Consider the following 20,615-nt stretch of genomic DNA (forward strand, 5'->3'; position numbering starts at 1 on the left):
TTGTTACTTTTACTCTGACAAGCCTGATCAGGACATATATCCTAATTTATTGAATAAGATTTGTCTGGCATTCACATGTAAATTTTGCCTTTATTCTTAGCACTAAAAAAAGAAAAGGTCTTCCAGAAACTCATCCCCCCCACCCGCTCCTTCTCATCCCCACCAACTTGGAACACAATATTGGAGGTTAGCAACCTCAACACTGTCCACGTCTCCAGGAAGCAAATGTTTCTCAATATCTGAGATCCCAGATCTTCTGTACGATGCAAACATTAGGACAGGGAGTTGATTATTACCAGGCTACCATTGAATACACAACCAGAGGAAACTAAAACATGCCATGTCGATGTTTTTTTCATTCATTAACCACTTGTTTATTATTTTAAAGCAAGAATCAAACAAGGTGCACATTATTTACACATATTTCAGAGCTCATTTGCTACAATTATTCAGTAAATCACAAATCCTTGGCCACATCACTTTTACACTTTTAGGCCCACATCATTTACGGCACTTTTGGGAAAGAAAACAAAACAAAAACAAGCTGTTTAAAGTGAGAAATTAAAAGAAGCTGCTTTAGATGTCACTGATCCAAGAACTAGATTTTCAGCATTTGACACAGCTGTTACAACTCAAAAATATTACCTCAAGATTTAATCACATTTTAAACTCTTCGGTTCCCAAATTAGCTTAGGAGTTGCGATCCTCCTACAACCTACACCCTCAGGACTCCAGAGCATCTTAGCAAGATTTAATGGGATGTATGAATACCTCTGCAGGGCGCAAGCGGTTTTTAAAGCGGAGGAACTCTCCTGGATTTGTTGTCTTTGACCAAAAGAATGATGTTGCAAGGCAATTCTCAGTACAAACGAAGTCGTCTCTTCCTTTTTCTCTGAACCAGTTACGCACATTTTGCATGAAAAATGACAGACGTCACTCCACCGTTTTCACAGATGACTCAAGAAAAACATAATCTGCTCACAGGTCTAAATTGAGCTCACACAACGAACCAAAACTGGTCTCTGATCTGCACCAGAAAGAACTGGCGAAGCAAATTAACTGCAAGCTCAGAGAGCAGGTTTTGGTGATCTGTAGTTGTACCTTTGAAGCCTGTTAACTAACAGTCTCAGAAAACTAAAAATGTCAGTATTTAACCAAGGAAGGGTGCTGTTGCTCTGTTTTTGGGCGGTGGAGGAAGAAATGCTGCACAGAGGGAGAGAAGAAGAAAACATTCAGTGGACAGACTCGTTCAATAAGTGCCGCGTTATCTCCAAGCTCCTCCCTCTCCATCAGAAAGTTAGCTGCAAGTTCAAAGGTCAGTTCAGCACTTGTAAACCTTTTCAAACCAACACACGTCTGTTACAGTTAGTACAGTCAGTCTGGTGGAAATGCTCAATCATTATGGCTTTAATGAGTTTAAGCAGCAAAGAAAAGGTAAACCTTTTCTGATTATTTATCAGAGGATTTGTGTTACTTTTACAGAATCCATGATTATAAAATATAACTTAAATTAGGTTTTTTTTTTCTCCACAAACCTTGTAACCCATTTGGTAAATTCTATTACTATAGCTTTTTGAGCAATTTAAAGAAACAGAAAAAAATCCTGAAAATCAAAACAACATGGCACGTGACCGTCCTGTCTTTAGAATAAAGAGAAACACACGTTTGGCCTCCTCCGCGCTGATTGTTGCTCCTCTACAGGATTGTTTCCACTGCAACGCCCCTCTCCCCTGCAGGTTCAGCTCGTCTGAGGTAAATGTTGCTTTTGCGCACAGGTGAAAGGTCACATTGCTCAAGCCTCTTTCAGTGTCTTCAGATCTGATCTCAGGCCCGTTGGCGTAAACAGCGTTTGCTCGTCGTCTCCAGCCTGCCGCCGTGAGGCTCACGTCCTCCCGGACACTTTGAACAGTGTGTTGACTTGAATGTAAAACCGCATCGATACGACAGAGCGCTGTCGCTCAGCAGCGCCCCGTCATCCGTGAAGACCCCCTCCCACCCCCTTCCACTGCGTCAGTATTTGGGCGGCAGGTAGCCGGTGTCGCTCTGCGGCGGGAGGTTTGAGGTGAAGGTGGGCTGCTTCTGGGATTCGGGCATGTTGCTGGGGTAGGTGTAGGTGGTGGGGGTGTAGGTGGTGGGAGCATAGGTTGGGGGGTACGGGGTGTGGATTTCCGGGGCTGGATCCGTGTAGGTGGGAATGCTGACGTCGTCCACGCCCCGACGGAAACGGCCCAGGGCGAAGTAGGTCAGGATTCCCTGCAGGAGGAGAGGATGATCAGTAAGTCATATACTTATTTTCCAGCAATAAGTCAAAGACGGTTAATAATGTAACCATTCTGGATTTAATGCAGATGAAAGCTTGGAAAGATGCTTTTAAGAGCCGAAAACTTTAGCCCATTGAGCTAAATGTGACTCTACGTGCGCTGGTGTCAGATACCGTGTGATATCTGACACCAACATGTTTCAACTTATCTGTAAAATCCTGTGAAAGCTGATATATTCACAGCTTCCTGTTCATCTGGAGGAAACCAGCAGGTCTCGTTGTCCCAGATATCACACAACTCTGGTGACATCATTCAGTCAGACTCACTCAAATCCCTGAAAATTTCTCCCCGTTGTGCAACACCTTTTTAGACCATGTTGTTCAAAGGAGACATCCATAGAAGTGGAGGTTCTTGAATTACAGTTTGGTGCATGTTTTCATAAATATACATCAATAGCGCCAATTTATTTAATAGAGGCACAGGAAGTAAATACAGAATATGGGTCTCAAACCAGTTTAGGTCAATCCCAATTCACTGCTCACTGGCAGGGCAGCCTGATTCAACTAGCAGGAATATTTTTTGGACATATTTTAAATGATGGCCAATGAGTTAGTAGTAAAATATTTTCTCAGTCAATATTAAGGGGCACCAATAACCGTAGCAGAGTTTGGATCACAGCAGCTAGCCATCAGGGGACATCCAGCTAAAGGTCATGGTTTCTTTTTGATTACACAACTGTACCACAACCAGTATACTTTATTTTGACTGGGTTTGAACCTGTGTTTTCCATTACAGCCCATGTTTTTTTCCATTGTTAACAATAACGCGACTGTTTTGGCTGCTGCAGATTCTCATCTAATCTGTATTATGTAATAACCTGCTGCCTATTTGCTTTTCCTGCTCATGCTATGCTTTTATAAAGCTTTTATAAAGCATAGCATGATGTTCATAAAGCAGGAGAAAACAACCTTTTCTGTAACCTTACTCTGCACAGAATTAATAAGCCAGGAACGTGTGCCTGACACCAGACACATTTATGGATGTAAATACAGACATAAATGTATGTCTGTATTTACAGAAAATTCTGTTTCCCAATTAATAATTAAACTATTAGTAATCACGATACATTTCACTAAAGTAAACAAACACATGAAATCTTACTATTTATAGAGAACTCTGAAAGGGCTGGAAATGAAATCTTGTGTTTTGTGTCTCAGACTCGGCTTTCAGCAGCACGCGGAAGTCAGACAATGTTGACTTTGAACGCGGTTATCACACTAAGGACTTCTTGTTCTTTCAAACCCGTCTGCTTAGCTTTCAGACCTGCTACAGTCTGTGAGATATTCTCAAAAAGGACAGAAAGGCCACAGCAGATAAATCATCATTGAATTTACGACTTTAAATAAGCAACAATTTCACATGCGTTTGTTTTTTACCAACTGGTTTAAAGAGGTTTAAATATTTTGCTTTTCTTTACAAGGCAAGATGTTTTCAAGACCTGAGAAAAGTTGAGCCATTATTGCTCAACAGGTTAGAGAAGTAAAAAAGCTTCCAAAAATATCCAGAGGTAGCCTGGATTTCAACATACCTTAGATGTTTTTCTTTTTTCTTTTTTACAAACAGAGGAAGTTCAACACCATTGTTAGCCTCCACAGGAGCGACCAATGAGGTCATAAAGAGGCAACAGCAGAGCAGCTAAACCTCACAACACGACTCGTCTATCAGGAGAGAAGTGAAACAAGGATGTGGGAAAGGAGAGAAAACTGCTAGCTAACACAAATGTTACAGCTAATGTAGGGTTTAATCACACAAAAGAGATTCAGGACCTTTTGTTTGGAAAGAGCTTTAACAGAAATGACCCAAACTTAAGCTTTTTCTGAGTAAAATGGAGCAAGAACCTCTTTCAAATCCAATCATTATTCAGTCAGCGAACACAGCATCCCAAAGCGCTACCAGGTGACCAAACGACAGTAGCTTTCAATAATACTGTGCAAATAGGACTAGCTGTTATGAGTATTAAAATATAGTCAAACTAACCACAACTAACAAGACTTGTAATAAGAAGCCCAAGAATGGTATATTTTCTCTGCGTTATCTCCGAGTTTTCAATCTCTGTTGCCGAAAATGCTGGACTTGGAAATGTTGGCTTTATTTTGGAAACCTTTCTTGGGGAGACATATGGAAGCTACTGATGCTAACCGTGCTAACCACTAATAAAGGTTGTAAGGCGTGGTTTAAAATGTCAAATATTTAATCAGTTTGTCAAACTGGTAAGATTAAAATGAATAAAACAGTCATGGCTAGAAATATATTTTAAATTATATTTTATATATTGTTATGGTCTAGGTCTTTAAGGACAAATTGGCGACACAATTTGGAGTGTTGGGTGCGTCTCTATTCAGAACAAAATGTCTCAGCAGTTACTAAACAATATATAAATATAAATTAATTCACATGTAATTACCTGGTCAGAATTTTTCATCAGCTTTCTAACGAGGTTAGTTGGTAGTCATGAATGTAAATGATTCAGAGATGTTTTCTTGCTCATAAACAACCACCGTCAACCATTCCACTCAGAGTAAGATGTTTTTTAAACAGCACCCTCTCCACCACATAGTGGACAGTCAGCGGAGCACCTTCTCACATAGGCTGCTCCAGCTCCGCTGTCGTAGGGACAGATACAGGAAATCCTTCCTGCCACATGCCATCTCACTGTACAATAAAAGCTAAATCATTGTTCTGCACTAATCAGTCCAATTTTGCACAACTGCACTGTGGCACACTTGTTGTACATATATTTACATATACATATCTGCATTTTTTGAATCCTTGCAAGGATTGCTCTTAAGTTGTTTCTTATATTAACAGCATTTTATATTTTATTTTTATTTTATCTACAACTACTACTCAGTGGTAGTTGTTATTGTGTCTTGTCTCTATGCTGTAACTGCGAAGTAATTTCCCTGCTGGGATGAATAAAGCACTTCTATTCTATTCTATTTTTGCGGACCAACGTTTTTGCGAACCAAGCCTGAGAATACGTCAAGAAAGCAAACACAGTGGCCTTTGTGCTTACCCATGTGGCGATGGAGAAGAACGAGAAGGCAATGGTGGCGCGCGCAGCGTCCTCGGGGATCGCCCTGACATCATGAGTGCGAGACCACTGACTGGCCAAAAGGCAGAAACACACAAGCCACAGGAAGGTCCACGCGCCTGGAAAACATGGAGAGAGCGTTTCAAAAACAGTCACTTGCTTTTTAAAGTAAAAACTCTGAAATAAAGAGCAAGCAAGCTTGACATTTGCTTGGAAACAACGGCTAAAAGTCTATCCATCTGCTCAGTTGAGCACAAGCTGTTGTTTCTTCCTCAAACTAACACTTCTTTGTTTGCTTGAAGAATGGCCAACTGTGTGTTGTGTGCAGCTGATAAGCGAGCATTTCATCAGAATCTGCCGGGTCATCCTCCCGCCGCTCCACCCTGCTTCTCAGTAAGTACAGAGTTAAGCACAGAAAAACTCGCTATTATATTCAGGAGATGATGATGATGCCAGGAGATTTAGCTTCACAGAAGAGTAACACATTTAGATTAATTAATTATTATATTAATTATTGACATGGAGGTAAAACTACAGCTGGCTACTGACTGCCATCCTCCATTATTATTATTATTATTATTATTTGTATCCAAGTATATTGAAGTATTTTTGATGAATGAATCAGAGGCAAATAATAATTGAAGAAAAAAAATCTAAAATGTATTTTAACATTCACTTCTAGTTAACTGCATGTGATTTTCTGGAGATTTTAATTTTACACCCTGTTCCCACTGTCTCCGGTTCTGATCCTTGATTAATCCAGTTGACTTTATGGAATATGACAGATTATTATTCCTGGTCAAACCTTGATAACTTTGAGAAATATCCTACTGGAGCATGTTAATCAATAGAGTCATATATCCACATTTCCTAACAAAAGACTAACGGCAGATAATAAAAGGATACTTAAATCATCTGCTGACAAAGACAAAGCAAAATATTTCCTAAAGTGGGTAAAACACAAAATATCTATGTGCAGATAGATTTCATTACTAAAAATGTCGAAAACAAAACACAGCAACAATAAAAAAAAAAAAACTACAAAGCTGCAAAAAGGTAAAAGTATAATTACAATTTTTTGTGCAATATTGAGTGCGAATGTTCACACATGCTCTCTATATTATACAAGGACTCAGTCTCATCGCCTGCTTTCAGGAAGGGACAAAAATCCTAATAAAACAAAAATACAAATAAAGTTACAACGATGTAGATTCTCAGAAATCCATGACCTAAAAACTTTGTCTTTTTTTTCGTTTTTGCTTCAATGTGTGATTGCTGTTTTCCTGTTTCTTTCTTGTTTAGCGTTATGTCAAGGACCGTGATTGGTTGACTGACTCATTGATTGACATAGATATCAATGCTGTTGATCTGATCGGTTGCCAAGCAGCAGGTCTGGTCTTTATGTGAGGGTTGACCTGATTAGAGCTGATGACGAGCAGAGAGGGAGGAGTTTTCCCCTTTGAAATAGAGGGCAAAATGTTTACCAACCTCCTCTCATGGCCCACGTTTACATGGCCACTTTATTAGGTACACATCTTCAAACGTGAAGGCGAAAATCGGGAGAACGAACTGGCTTTGATTGTGGCGTGGCTCGTGGTGCGAGGCGGCCTGGTGTGAGAATTTAATAACTGAGATTTTGACTGTTTGTTGAGTATAGAGAGAACGGTCCGAAAAGACAAATCACCCAGTCAGCAGTAGCCGTGTTTGCTACATGTGTTGATGTCTGAGCAGTTAAAGAAAATATAAAACTCAACTATAGCTCAAATAGCCATTTGTTGGAGCCAGGGTAAGAAGAATCATCCTGTCTTTCAGCAAATGTTCAGGCTGGGGGAGGTATAATGGTCGGGGGGGGGGTCATTTCTTGGGACACTTTAGATCCGCTAATACCAGGTGAGCATCATATAAAACACCACTGCTGACCGGAGTATTGCATCTGATAACCTCTATCCCTGTATGACCATCAGAAGAGTGTACCCCTCTTCTGATGGGACAGCGAGTTCACTGAACTCCAGTTACCTCCTAAGTTACCAGATCTTGATCCAACAGAGCAGCTTCACCAACAAAAGAGGGTCCAACCCCATGATAAGAAGGTGTTTCTAATAAAGTGACCAGTTAGGAGAAAATCCAACAAGTTCAACAGCAGCTTTTGTTATTTCAAATTCACAGCCGTGGTGCGAATGAATCGAGCATAAGTTTGAGGTCAGGGGATGCGGCTCTCCCCAGACTGCTGGATCTAAAGTATGAACCAACTGCATCGTTTTTATAAAATTTACAAACAGATCCTCTTATACCTACATGTAATCCATATAATGGAGACCAACTTACTGGATTAACAATTGGCCTAAAAACTAGAGAGGATGGGAACAAAATTAACAACAACAACAACAAAAACCCACTGATTGATGCAGCTGTTGTACCTAACAAAGTCCACCACTCACCTGAGAATCCAAGGTCCGCCATGACAGCGTACTTCCTGTCCTGGGCGTTGCTCATAAAGGGAACGTAAACATCCAGCATGAGAAAGGCCACGCAGGCCAGGAAGGCGATCACCCCGACTCCCACGGCATACTGACACGTCGAGTCGCTCTGGTTGAAGATGCACTTTGCCTGGGAGCTGCTAGGAGGGTTGACGTACCCCTCCGTGGTGATGCAGGCAAACACCACCAGGGCAAACACCTTCAGAAGAGAAGAGAAACAAAGAGGCCATCGTTATGAAAATACTGTATATATTAAACATAAAATACATTTGTTTTTGAGCCCTGACACTTTAAAGCTGGCCTCTCTCCTGCTCTTTCTGACACTCCACCTTCAGCAAGTCATCACAGCGTTCCTCCATCCTGCTGCTTACAACCATTCTTTAACGTTTGACGGAGATGATGAGCTCAGCCGGCGCACAGTTCCACCAGGTGTGTGCTAATTGCTGCTGCCGCTAGTCTGGAGGAGCTTTGTGGAAATTGTGAAACCAAGCGTTGCTGCACCTCTGAATGGTTGCCATGGGAAATTCAAAGATTTTCTCAAACATGCATGAAAGAATCAAAGCAGCAGCACTCCGTTTATGTTTTCGATAAGGGAATAACATCATAACATGATATAGAGCTAAAATAAAAGGTCAATTTTATTTTAGCCTTCAGGCAGTCATATGGTTCATTTTATGAAAGCACTAAAGGAAATGTCTAAAAAGAACTGAATTCAATGTATGTAAAAGATTGAATTCAGATTGAATTCATGTAAAAGAATGAGGAATTTGCTTGGCTTTCACATTAGCAACATAATTTTATGTTTTGTTGTTCGACAACGGGAGGCAGGACTATAAAAGCATCTTGTATTTGCTTTCCACAGTCAGGTAAAAGAATAACAAGATTAAACTGCGTCACAAACAGCCCCGTTTCTCACTGCCGACACTTTAAATGCCCCTCCCGTTCCCCTTCTGCCCCGTGGTTGCGGTCGGCCACTATCCGCTCTGATTACTCGCTGCACCATGTGACCTCATTTTGGGTGCAGCTGCTTGCCATGTGATTCCTGAGATGCCACCAGCTCCCTCCACAACGCTCATAATGGGAGCGGAGAGGGGAGGAGAATGCAGCAGGAGCTGGAAAATGGAGGTTCAGGTTGAAGCTTAAGGTACATAACAGGACAGACAGTAAATATATCATTTCCCTTGAAAGGATCATGATTTCCTCTTTAAAAACATGTATGTCTAAAAATCTAAACTCAGATTTTTCCTACGTCTAAAGCAACCTCCAACTGATAAATTATTCAACACTAACTTTTTAAACTGGCTTTACAAAACATTACACTTACCTTTACATGTGCAGACCACTAAAACTGCTGAAACTTTTAAATCTTTGCTCAAAACTCATTTTCATTCCCTGCCGTTTGATTCAAAAAGAGTTTGCGATTCTTTCATAGTAACAGTTTGTGTTGTATCTTTGTATTTTGTTTCAACCTTATTTTTTGCTCTCTTGTTCTTATTGTTGTTTAGCATGTTTCACTTTATTGAATGGTAGCACGTTGGCAAATGTCTGTGTTTTTTATGCCCAGAGGGCTTCCCTCAGTGTAATATAAGCCTGGCGGCCCACCAGGCTTTACTTCTGCTCCCACCAGGTTTGGCATTGTTAGTTTATCTTAGTTTTTTTTTTATTACTGCCTTTTTCAAGACTTTATAGTTGGTGTTTAGGCATTAATCTTCCAGTTTTCCAATAATGCATAAATATCAAGTTATATTTTCAAATTTCCTGTCCTGTGATATTTTCAAACTTTAAACATTTTTTAACTCAAAAACATGACGTTCTGCGGGACGACTGCCTTAGTGCCCTGACCACCGGGCTTAGCAAGTCTTCTGGGGGTTTTCTGCTTGTCAGGAAAGTCATTTTTAACTAATGACTTTATCACTGAGCATAATCTCTGTGTTATGTTTTTAACAGAAACATAGTTGGATGAAAACCGTGATCAATATCTAATATCAAACATGCAACACACAATCGAGGACACATGCTGGACTTATCAGTAAGGGAGTTAATATTTAATTGATCTCTGTAATTGATGTCTAATTCACATGGAGAACTACTCTAGTAAGAAGAGAAAGAAGTGATTGTCGAAAGGTTAAACAAAAATGGCTAAAAACTCAACTTTGCTGGAAACTCTTGAAAGAAAGGATGAACATATGTCACTTAACCCTGAAGCATGCAAGAGAATCATTCTTCTTTGAAATCATTAATGAACATATTGACCCTGCTTGTGTCTTGTTTGCCATAGTTGAGTGACTAACAAACCCTCCTGCGACTGCAATGAATTCGCTTCTTACAGAGAAGATTCTGAAAATCAGAGGGTTAATCATCATTATCCAACCCATTACTAATATTATGTTCAATCAATATCAATCTAGAGACAATACTGTTCTACCAACTCAACCCCCCCACACTCCCAAAAAAACTAGAAGGAATTATAAATCAGTTAAGCTCCTCTTCTTGCTGTCCTGATATCATACCCACAACTTTTCTTAAGAAAGGTCAGCCTGTCATAAGCTCATCCCTCTCATCAGGTGTTTTAAAACAGCAGTTATCAAGCCTTTTATAAAAAAAAAACAAACAAACAATCAATCTGGACAAATCACTACTGCAGAATTACAGGCCAATCTCCAACCTCCCATTCATCACCAAAATCATTGAAAAAGTTGTTTTAATAGTTAAATAGCTTCCTAACAATAACAAACCGCTTTGACGTCTGAGTCCGGTTTCCGTGGTTACCACAGTACTGGGGCCGCCCTCGTCAAAGTGTTCAATCCACATAAATACAGACTGTGGAAGAACCACAGCGCTAGTTCTGTTGGACTTAACGGGAGACAGTGGTAGGAGTTCGACCTGTAACCCGGTGGGTTGTGGGTTCGAATCCCCACTCCATCTTTCTCAGTCGTCGTGTCCATGGGCGAGGCACTTCGTCGGCCTTCCGAGTCTCTGTTGCCCGATTATTACAGCTAGAAAGTACTGATCAGGCCCCAAAATGTGGATGACACATGAAGACAATTACAAAGTCGGTCTTCTATCACCTGAAGAACATTTTCAAGATTAAACGTCTCAGCAAGATCTAGAGAAAGTCCTCCATGTGTTTTCTTCCTCTAGTGCTTTGTTTAGTCACATTGATTACTGCAATAGTGTCGTCACAGGTCTGATTTGAAAGAAAAAAATAAAATAAAATCAGACAGCTGCGGCTGATCCAGAACGCTGCTGCGAATCTTCTTACTAAAACCAAGAAGCTAGAGCAAACCATCCCATTTTTAAAGTCCTTACTCTGGCTCCCTGTAGCTCTGAGAAGTAATGATTCTAACTTTTAAACATCTGCAAAAGGTAAACTATGCTTGCATGAACCATCCACATTAGTAGTTGACTTTTGCAGGTTTTCTTCATTTCAGATCACAATAGTCCTTATAATCCAGTGGCTACGATCCACCGTATGGTGACTTCTCTTAGTCCTAGACTAGCTAAAGCACATCATGGGACCCGGAGGTATGTTTCCAGAAAACAAAAAACAAAAACAAGATTAAAGTTAGGTTTAAATCACCAGATATAGACTCTGATCTGGTATGAAGGAATTGCAAATGAGTTGTACACAGCCGCAGCAAGCATGCACTGCATTTACCCAGGGAGAGCAGTAGCTGACCAGGAGTAACAGGAAAGGGTCAGCAGGTGGGGGGAGGTATCACCTTACCTGCCCGTTCAGAGCCCCTATTTACCACCAACACTCTTCATCTCCCTCACACACACTGTGTTTCACATAAACAACGATGGCAGCCAAGGGCATGTTCTGTCCTCAGCCCTCCTCTGATAGCCTGAATGCAGAACTTTATCTGCATCAAAATACACGTTTTGACTCCTCTGAATCTGGAGGATTTCATTTCTCAGGAGTATCTCAATTAGACAAAGAGAGTTTGGAAGGTTTTATTCCACCAGGGGGACGGAAACCGTCCCACTCAAAGTCTGAGTCAGACCCAGGCAGGCGAAGCCTGGGACGCTGTGGTTTTAGAGGCCTCAAAATTGTGCAAATGATCATTTTAGTAACCGATTAATTTAATTATTTTGACGATTAAACTGATATGAAAACACACATATTCTACATTTTTGTCATTTAACTTCTTAAGCCCTTTATATCCAATATTACAAATACATTAAATAAATGATTCAATTCCTTTTTTAAGTAAGGAAAACATTTTATTGCCTAAAATGCAACGACATAGCATTCTTTTAGTAAACCTGAACCAGGTGAAGATAAACTAGAGCACTTGAGGAGTTTTGGCTTAAATATATTTACAGACAAAGATGTTTTTGTCCTAAATGCAAACGTATATATTTTTAGTACAGTTCTGGCTTAATTAATGCCGTGAAAATACCCCCCCCCCCCAGATAACGATGAATCGATGAATCAGTTTCTAAATTTGTTGACGGTTGTTTCAATAATCGATTAATCTAATTAATTGTTTCAGTCATAATCACAACTGCTGGCAACAGTGATGTCACAGTCCCTCCTCTAACCTAACCTTTGACCCCTGGGCACTGACAGAGAGCTTTAACTGCATCCTCCACATCTCCTACTGTGTGTTTGGTCAGTTTCAGTGACTGTGTTACTCCATTTAGGTTAACATGGTTACAGTCACATTTTCAGCAAAAGAGAAAAGAAAGAAAAAAGAGAATATCCAACATAATCCATAATCCAACAACCCTGAAGATCATGCTACCAAAACTCCTGAATTAGGCCCTGCTCACAGTAAATATTACTGTTTCACGAGACACAATAATACAAATTTATATTTAATAAAATTACCTAGCAACAGGTAATTTTACACACAAGCATATCCCCCTCAGCATGAGTTACCATAATTTCTCCTCATAAGCGCCTCAACGTATAATATAACTACAGTCGTTTTCTTCCATTGCACAACATGGAAGTAGGACAGAGTTAAGGTCAGAGACTAACAGCAGCGTTCAGACGCTCAGTTCATCCCGGAAGTGAAAATCTACATGACATTTGTCTGCCTTTTGTCTTGAGTGTTGATCTGTCACCGCGCAGGCTGCAAAAAAAAAACCCACCACGCCTGCTGGAGACGCACCACGAAGAACCAGTTTTAACTCTCCAGCTCATTTATTTATTTAAAACCAGAGTCCACCTGTTTACACATTAGGTTAAAATCTCCACCGGCTCTGTTTAAGTCCGAGCTCCTCCAGCCTCTCACTCACCCAGCTGAGGACCCGCACGATTGTTTGCGGCTGTCGGACGAACTTGTAGAAGTCAAAGCCTACTCCAGCCAGCGCGACTCCGTATGCACTTGCACCTCCGGTCTCCGCCATGTCTGACCCTGGGAGTGGAGCCGGGTCCCCCGGACAAGTGAAGGCAGCCTGTGGGCTTAGAGGAACCAAAGCTAAAAAACGCTGCCACCTCCTGAGAGCGTTTCCCTGAAGTGACAGCCGCAGCAGGAGGCGGAGAGCGGCGCGGTGAGGGGCGGAGCTGCCGGGGAGCCGTCCGCCTGGAGGACCGACAGACTGTGTTGCTTTTTCACAAATACGTTTCTTTTTTTCTTTTAAAAAAAAATCCTTACACCAGAATTACAGTAAACTTTGGCCAGCTTGACTAATTTTGGATGAATTTTGGCTTCTTAAAGCTGAAGTTGCAACAATTTCCCTCAAAGGAAACTCACAGCAGAGATTCAGGGACCGAATCGTGAGGTTTGTCCTTTCTTAACCTCGACAATATTATGAACTCAAAGCTCTTGTTCTAAGCATCATCTCTGATCGTACCAAATTATTCCCTCTCCAGATTTTGGCTGACACTGCATGCAACCTGCAGCAGGCATGGAATGGTGCATAAGAGGATCTGATTTTTATCTCAGTTAAACAAAACTAGGTTTTCACTGAGGGACAGCAACGCCGCAGCTGCTTTCAGTCAAACTTTCTGAATTAAATTTCACCTCTTTGATTTCTGGCAATTAATGCAGGAAAACGAGAACAGCTTTATTATTTCTAGCCAATGTGAAATGCAGTTTGTTTGCAAAGAGAACAAAAGAGAGCTAAACACAAGTGCATCAATGAAATAAGACCGGATTGCAAATTCTGTACTACTCACAGGATAATTGAGATGTTTTATTATTACTTTAAAACGTGATGAATTAATAAAACGTAGTTTGTGTCGAGTCAAGTTTATTTGTGTAGCATATTTCAACAACAACAGGGCAGTTCAAATACAGTAACCAATTATGAAACCGGTTAACAGTCTTTAGATGATATGAACATGGATGATTCAGTTTCAACAGATTTAACTTCTTGTTCTTGTTAGTTACACAACACTGGTTGGTGCGCACATTTAGGACGCTCAGAAAATTATGACCAAACCAAGTGCAAACTCAGTAGAAATACAAACTCTTTCGGTTGTCTCCTCTGCAGTTTAGCAATGGTTGGTCAATGCTTTAGGTACAGTCTAATTCCTGGCCGTCCATTGATAGGTTTCAGGGAATTTCAACAGCAAAGCACAGTTACAAATGCTAAGTATGTGATTTTTTTGTATGTAGAATTGTGTATAATATCCAAATTAAGTAAGTTGATGTTATGTTACAAAATGTAAGAAAGACTTCAAGATATTTGACAAAAAGACACTGCTTATTTTATAAAAATACCTTTAACATCATTTTGCTAAAACTATTACTACAAATATCTACACTAAAATGGCACCAGGGTATAGATAATCAACTAAGCTATAGTGTTCAGTTTGAGTCTTCATCAGCTTCATTCTCCAGTGTCCTTCTTTCCTGCTCGATCTGAGGCCATTCGTCCTCAGAGGCTTCAGATTCCTGACCAGGATATGAGAAAAATAGTTTGAATATTTGTTAACAATGGCTGAATATTGAACTGAATGATGCCGTCACCTGATAAAGTTCGTCCTCTCTTGGTGCTTTCGCTACGTCTGGGTCCTCGTTGTACTCTGTCCAGTCCTACAGGAGAAGATTTATATCGGGCGTTTAGGCTGGTGGTGTGATGTAGTGGAAACCTTCAGGTTTTGTAGGAACGCTGACTTACCACCTCGTTCTCAGATACGACAAGTCTTTCGTCCATCGCCAAACTCGATCTAACAGTGAGTTTAAACACAGTTAGCTTGTTAGCATTTCAGAAACTTTTTATGTAAGTTTCAGCTCCTGACAGACCCAATCTGCATGATCGTTTGGGAAAATACAACCAAACAAATTTACAGTGTGATGAAGATTTGCAGGGTATTTATTATCGGCTGGAACTCAGGTGGGAGGTGTGGCATGTGGTAAAATGTTTTATTCCAGAAGAAGCAACAAAGCATACAGCGTTACTTCGTCTTTGAACGAAAATGCAGCTGAAACCAGATGTTTACATGCAGTTTTTTTCCTTTTCTTAAATCTGACATCAAATCAGACTAAACACCTCGCTGTTTTAGGTCAGTCAAGATTGCGAATCTGTTTGCAAAAATTTTAGATTAGTTTCTATTTCACTAGATCACAAGACATGTTTGCAAAAAGCAAAAGATTTATCCCTGAGTCCTTTTGCAATTGTAACCTTGTTTTTCTTATCCTGCTTGTGGACTAATGGCATCTTCCTCATTAAATGGCCTTTCAGCCCATGTTAGTACAGGACTTGTTACACTGTGGCTAATAAGTAACAACACTCTTACTAGGTTCAGTCACCTTCTTTTGATTTCATCTTTAGGTTCATAACAAAAAATATTCTGGCAATTAGTAATCCTAAATCTCCATCACTTTATTCTCGTACTGAATTATGGTCAAAACTAATGAGGGAAGTTCTGAATGAATTTTGTGGGAGCTGGATTTAACCCACATGAAGATGGCAAGAGACGAATCTACGGTTTATAATATTTTAACAGAACCTCGCTTCACAAACTGCGATCTATTCTTTTAAAAGCAGCTGTGACGCTTATAGAAAACTGGAATAGAGACTTTTTAATTTTCACTTTGAGTCTATGATGTCATTCATTATCTTACCCCAAAACATTTTGGATTATTTTGTTTTCCAATAAATGAAAAAAAAAAACACACTCACTCTGACTTCTGTTGAGACAGTTTCCACCCTGAAAGAAGAACGGACAAATGTTCAGCATCTCCCCTTCACAGCAAAGGAAGACAAACCAAGATATGAAATCAGGCGAACTTACTGAAGATGACTCCTGACAGACAACAAAACAACACCAGGAAAATCAGGAGCGCGAAACAGTTGAAGACCACAGCCACCACTAAGGTTGGAAGGCGATTCAGCACTAGGTAGAAAAATGGAAATCAGTCAGTGATTTGTCTCCAGGAGACGTTGCTCAAGCAACATTCAGCGTCTACCTTCTTTGTCCACATAAAGCCCTTTGCTGCTTATGACCGTGCTGTTGTCGAAGCTGTTCCACACTTCGCAGCGGTACTTTCCAGAGCTCCGTCTCCCCACGGCCATCAGCAGGACGGACTGTTCTGGCAGATCCACCACATAGAAGAAGCTTCCCTGCTCACGTAGAGGCATTTGGTTGAGGTACCACTGGAAACGTGGGTGAGTTCCCGCTGCCGCCTTGCAGTAGAGCCTGAGGCCAATGACGGCATAGTTATTTCCCATGTCGTATTCGGATTGGACCGTCACTGGGCCAGCGACTGACACTAGAGAAAGGAGACACAAAGTCAGAGGGATTGTAACCGTTGACGTATTTTGACCTTATGCTGTTCTGCCCACTTTTACTGTCTCAGTTTGAATTAAACTGTAAGTGCAGTTCTGGTTTACTGTTGATCGGCTTAAACCAAACCCCGACCCAGCAGAAATCCTTGTCTTAATAGAGTTGATGCATCGCACTGAGAGCTCATGAACTCTGAACAAAATGTATTTAACATTCCACGTAAAAGTAAATGACAATACAAAGTGCAATAATCTCCTGTACACTCTTCTTCTTTGGCGCCTTACACCATTTCCAGTATCACATATAAAAAAAACAACAAACAAAACAACAACAACCATATATTTTATCAAATCAAACTGTTTTTTAATAATTTGAATTTTGCATACATTTATTTAAGTTTAAAAACACAAAAACAAAAAAAAACACAAGTTTTTTTTTTTGTTTGTTTTGAAACAGAAAAACCAAAAGACGAATCTTAACGGATTGGGTTTCTTCCATCTGCAGCACGTAGCTGAATGAAACGCTCCCCAATGAATGTAAACACAATGAAGTAATACCATGAACTCCTAATGTTGATAGCATATGTACTGCAGCACAGCTAACAGCAGGAAGTTAGCAAAGAGTCTGGATTTTTCATGATAAAAGTCTTTTTTGGGGGAAGGAAGGGGTATGAGGCTCTTATTTTGGTAAGTACTTATTGCAGATCTACAGAGTAAGAAATACACAGCAGGGTTTTATGTTAGCCCAATTACCTACCAACTTCAAGAGGCAACCATCGACTGTATTCAGTCTGGTTCCCGTTCCTGGCCTGACACTGCAGCCATCCAGAGTGCTGGTCCAGGACCACTGGAAGACTGAACGTGGCGTGTCTCTCTGAAACGTTCTTCCTGACCATCAGCTCCATGCCCATGTAGAGCGAGAAGCTTATCGGAGGATCGCCTCTCTCAGACTGGCAGGTGATGCTGGCTGAATAGTTGCCATCATCCTCCTTCACCACGGTGAATGAGATGCGAGGGGTCGACACCAGATCTGAGGAAACAGAAACGAGGAGAACGTTTGATCTGCCGGGCTGAAATGCGGCGCCTTACAAGAGTATTAAACCCCTTTAAGCTGTTCCACATTTTGTCACGTTACACATTTTAAATGCATTCGATTGGAATTGTACTCGAATCACAAATTTCTTTCACAGAACGGCTGGATTTGAGATTAGACGACTCACTTTACTAACGACTTCTGAAAGAAACAGGTTGGACTGAACTGATTTAAAAAAATCTCCCCAATCAAGTACATTAATGTTTGTGGTTGCAACATGACAAAATCTGAGAAGTTCAAGTGGTTTAGCTACATTTGCAAGCCACAGTGTAATCAAACACGTGCTGCGGATGACTTCCAACCTTTCACTGCGATAACGAGGTCGGAGCTGTTGGAGGCGAACCATCTCGTTTCGTTGAAGACGTTTTTAGCCTGACACATGTAGGAGCCGCCATCTTTAGAGGACACTCTAGGAGAGACGCAGGTCATATAAACTATAACCAAGCAAACAAAGACTTCTGATACACTTTACCCTTAAAACTGTACTGTGTTTTGGTTTGAATGAGGTAAACGTGTCATGAAACAAAGACTGATGGTTAAAAAAAAACATCAAGCAGAAGTCTTGAATCATTGCAAGTTTTAAAACCCTTTCTTGTGTTTCAGAAAGGCAGAACTGAAACAGATTATCACCAAAACAGGTGACATTGTGCCTTATATTTCCAGTGATGACAGGAAAAGCTACTGCGCTGATTGCGTCCAATTACATCAGCTAAACTTCGGTCTTGTTTCAGCAACAGTGCAGATGTTGACATGTAAGATGTTTAAAGTAAAAATAGGAGGTAATTCACAAAGAACATCAATTTTCTCTGTTTATTTTGTGCTATTTTTCATCATTCAGTCATAATTTCTTATTTACGGAGCAGATTTCACTAAATAAGTGCAGATGGAAATACACCCATGAAATGCAGCTAATGCAAGCGGTTCACACCTGTTCTCACAACAGGCTGCAGCTGTCCCGTCTTCAGCCACAAACACAGCAGATGGAAAATTAACCAGAAAAACAATTATTTCCTCACAAAGACCCCATGTCATTAATTGACGATTTTCTTCACCAAAACGTAAAAATGACATAAAAACTGTTCTGAATTTTTAAATCAATAAGTATCATTCAGCACTGCTGTAAATTTCAAAAATCAATTGACATTTGGAGAATTAGATGGAGGCACAAACATGGGTTTGCCCACATTTAGCAGTCAATTTAAAAAGCTCCAATACTTTAGCGCTCGAGTCTTAAAGGATTTCTTTTAAGACTCGAGCCATGTTCTTTTAAGCCATGTTTTATGCCATCACAGACCTGGTGATTATTAACCGGTTGTCTCCAATCCAGCGGACAGGAGACGGAGAGACGAGGCGCCCATTGAGAAACCAGTTGTAGGAAACATGATTTCCAGATTTAATTTTGCATTGCAGCTCTATCTTGGTTTCCTCATAGATCTCTGTTGGACCTGTGTAAACAATCGCAGCGCCTTCGACTGGCACTGCAAAACAAACGAAAAAAAACAACAACACATTAACGTCACTACCACCGCTGTCAGAAAAGAGAATATGCAAAGATTTAATCTTTCGAGCTCCTGTATTTGAATGGTTTTTTATTTGTCTTTTCTGTACTCATTTAGCAGATTGTAACCAGATTATTTCAGCGATATTCAACCTGTTCCCCATGAAACCACACAATATTGTAATTGTTATAGTGCAGCCCTATTTTATAAAACCTAAATAATGTGGACTTCAATAACTAATCAACAACATGCAAAGATATGATCTTAGTATGGATGTATTTCGTTTACACAACTGTGTATTTTTAATTCATTGGATGCTTGTGTTAAGGTATGATTATGTATTTGTGAGGTATCCTAAAGCACCTTCCTGAAGATAAAAAAACCGTAAATTTCCCCACTGCAAAACAATGAAAGGAAGTTCTATTCTATTCTATGAATTTAACAGAGTGTATATAAATAAGACATTCCTGCCATTGATGGGTGAAATTAACCAGAGTTGAACTGTTGCTGAGTGTAAAATAGTTTTTTGACCTTATATTTTAAGGAGACAGTTTTTAATGTGTAAAACAATGCATAATTCCTCCTACTCAACAGGACTTACCAATAACCCTTAAGAAGTGTACTTCGCTGACAGTCTCATTTATCTCCGTGTTGTTTTGTGCGCTGGCCACACATTCGAAGTAGCCCTCATGCTCAACTTTGATAACCTGGGGAAAGATTCCCATCTCCTCCCCGGCTGAGAGGGTGTACTCTCCAAACATTTGTTTACGGTCATCCTTCCTGAAGACAGGAATTACAACGCGTCTCTTGTTGCTTTATTTCTCCGAATGCATTTAACTCCAGTTGTAACCCGACTCCACTTACCTGTATAATGTCAGAAGAATCGGTTCATTACTTTCTGAACTGGGAATTTCACACACCAAGGGAATGACATCGTCTACCAAAGCTTGCGAGGGGCCGTGGAGTCGTGGCTGGTCCAGTTGGAACTGATCTGTTGAAACAAACAACAACAAAAAAAAGAAATCCCAAAGAGCCATCAGCTTTCATCACCGGACGGCACACAAATGATCATGAAAATGTACTTACTGCTCTCTTTTGTGCAGCAGCACAACCCTGTAGGAATGGAGACGAAATCAGATGAAATGTTAGATTATTTCAAAATCCTTGACACTCGATTGAGTTTCTGCTGGCTTGCTTACCCAGGACGACCAAAAACACAGAAGCAAACATGCTGAAGTCGTTTGTGCAGCGGGAGGCTTTGAATGGTGCAAAATCGGAGGGAATAAGTGGCAGTTGTAACTGGGTGGGTGAAACCGTGCGTCTGATGGCCTTACAGACAGAGTCAGAGAAACGTGCAGGCGACTGATAGAGCTGCAGGCCAACGCCTCCCGAGCTTCAGCGTCACTTCAGCTGGGAGAAATAAAACCGTCCTGCTGCAGTTCACTGAGTCAAACTTAGACTCACAGAGAAGCAAGGAAACATTGTTTTCTTTCACTTAATCGA

The 20,615-nt window shown here is 40.5% G+C and overlaps 2 protein-coding genes across 2 annotated transcripts; both read right to left on the reverse strand.

Annotated features, from left to right (window-relative positions):
- Positions 1 to 349: 349 nt before the first annotated feature.
- Positions 350 to 13,297, reverse strand: syngr2 (synaptogyrin 2). The gene is made up of 4 exons (XM_023333302.1): positions 13,083 to 13,297; positions 7,794 to 8,031; positions 5,338 to 5,474; positions 350 to 2,253 (listed from the first exon to the last, which is right to left on the reverse strand). The coding sequence occupies exons 1-4, from the start codon at positions 13,191 to 13,193 to the stop codon at positions 2,011 to 2,013; spliced, it is 729 nt and encodes a 242-aa protein (XP_023189070.1). The 5' UTR covers positions 13,194 to 13,297; the 3' UTR covers positions 350 to 2,010.
- Positions 13,298 to 14,022: 725 nt separating this feature from the next.
- LOC111608526 (hemicentin-1-like) lies at positions 14,023 to 20,550 on the reverse strand. Its single transcript, XM_023333299.1, has 13 exons — positions 20,312 to 20,550; positions 20,199 to 20,225; positions 19,977 to 20,103; positions 19,714 to 19,892; positions 18,908 to 19,091; positions 17,916 to 18,022; positions 17,278 to 17,550; positions 16,205 to 16,507; positions 16,030 to 16,131; positions 15,918 to 15,945; positions 14,913 to 14,961; positions 14,762 to 14,827; positions 14,023 to 14,686 (listed from the first exon to the last, which is right to left on the reverse strand). Exons 1-13 carry the CDS (start codon positions 20,340 to 20,342, stop codon positions 14,600 to 14,602), a joined length of 1,563 nt encoding a protein of 520 aa, XP_023189067.1. The 5' UTR covers positions 20,343 to 20,550; the 3' UTR covers positions 14,023 to 14,599.
- Positions 20,551 to 20,615: the final 65 nt, after the last annotated feature.

This window comes from Xiphophorus maculatus, chromosome 5, assembly GCF_002775205.1.
Source record: "Xiphophorus maculatus strain JP 163 A chromosome 5, X_maculatus-5.0-male, whole genome shotgun sequence".
NCBI lineage: Eukaryota > Metazoa > Chordata > Actinopteri > Cyprinodontiformes > Poeciliidae > Xiphophorus > Xiphophorus maculatus.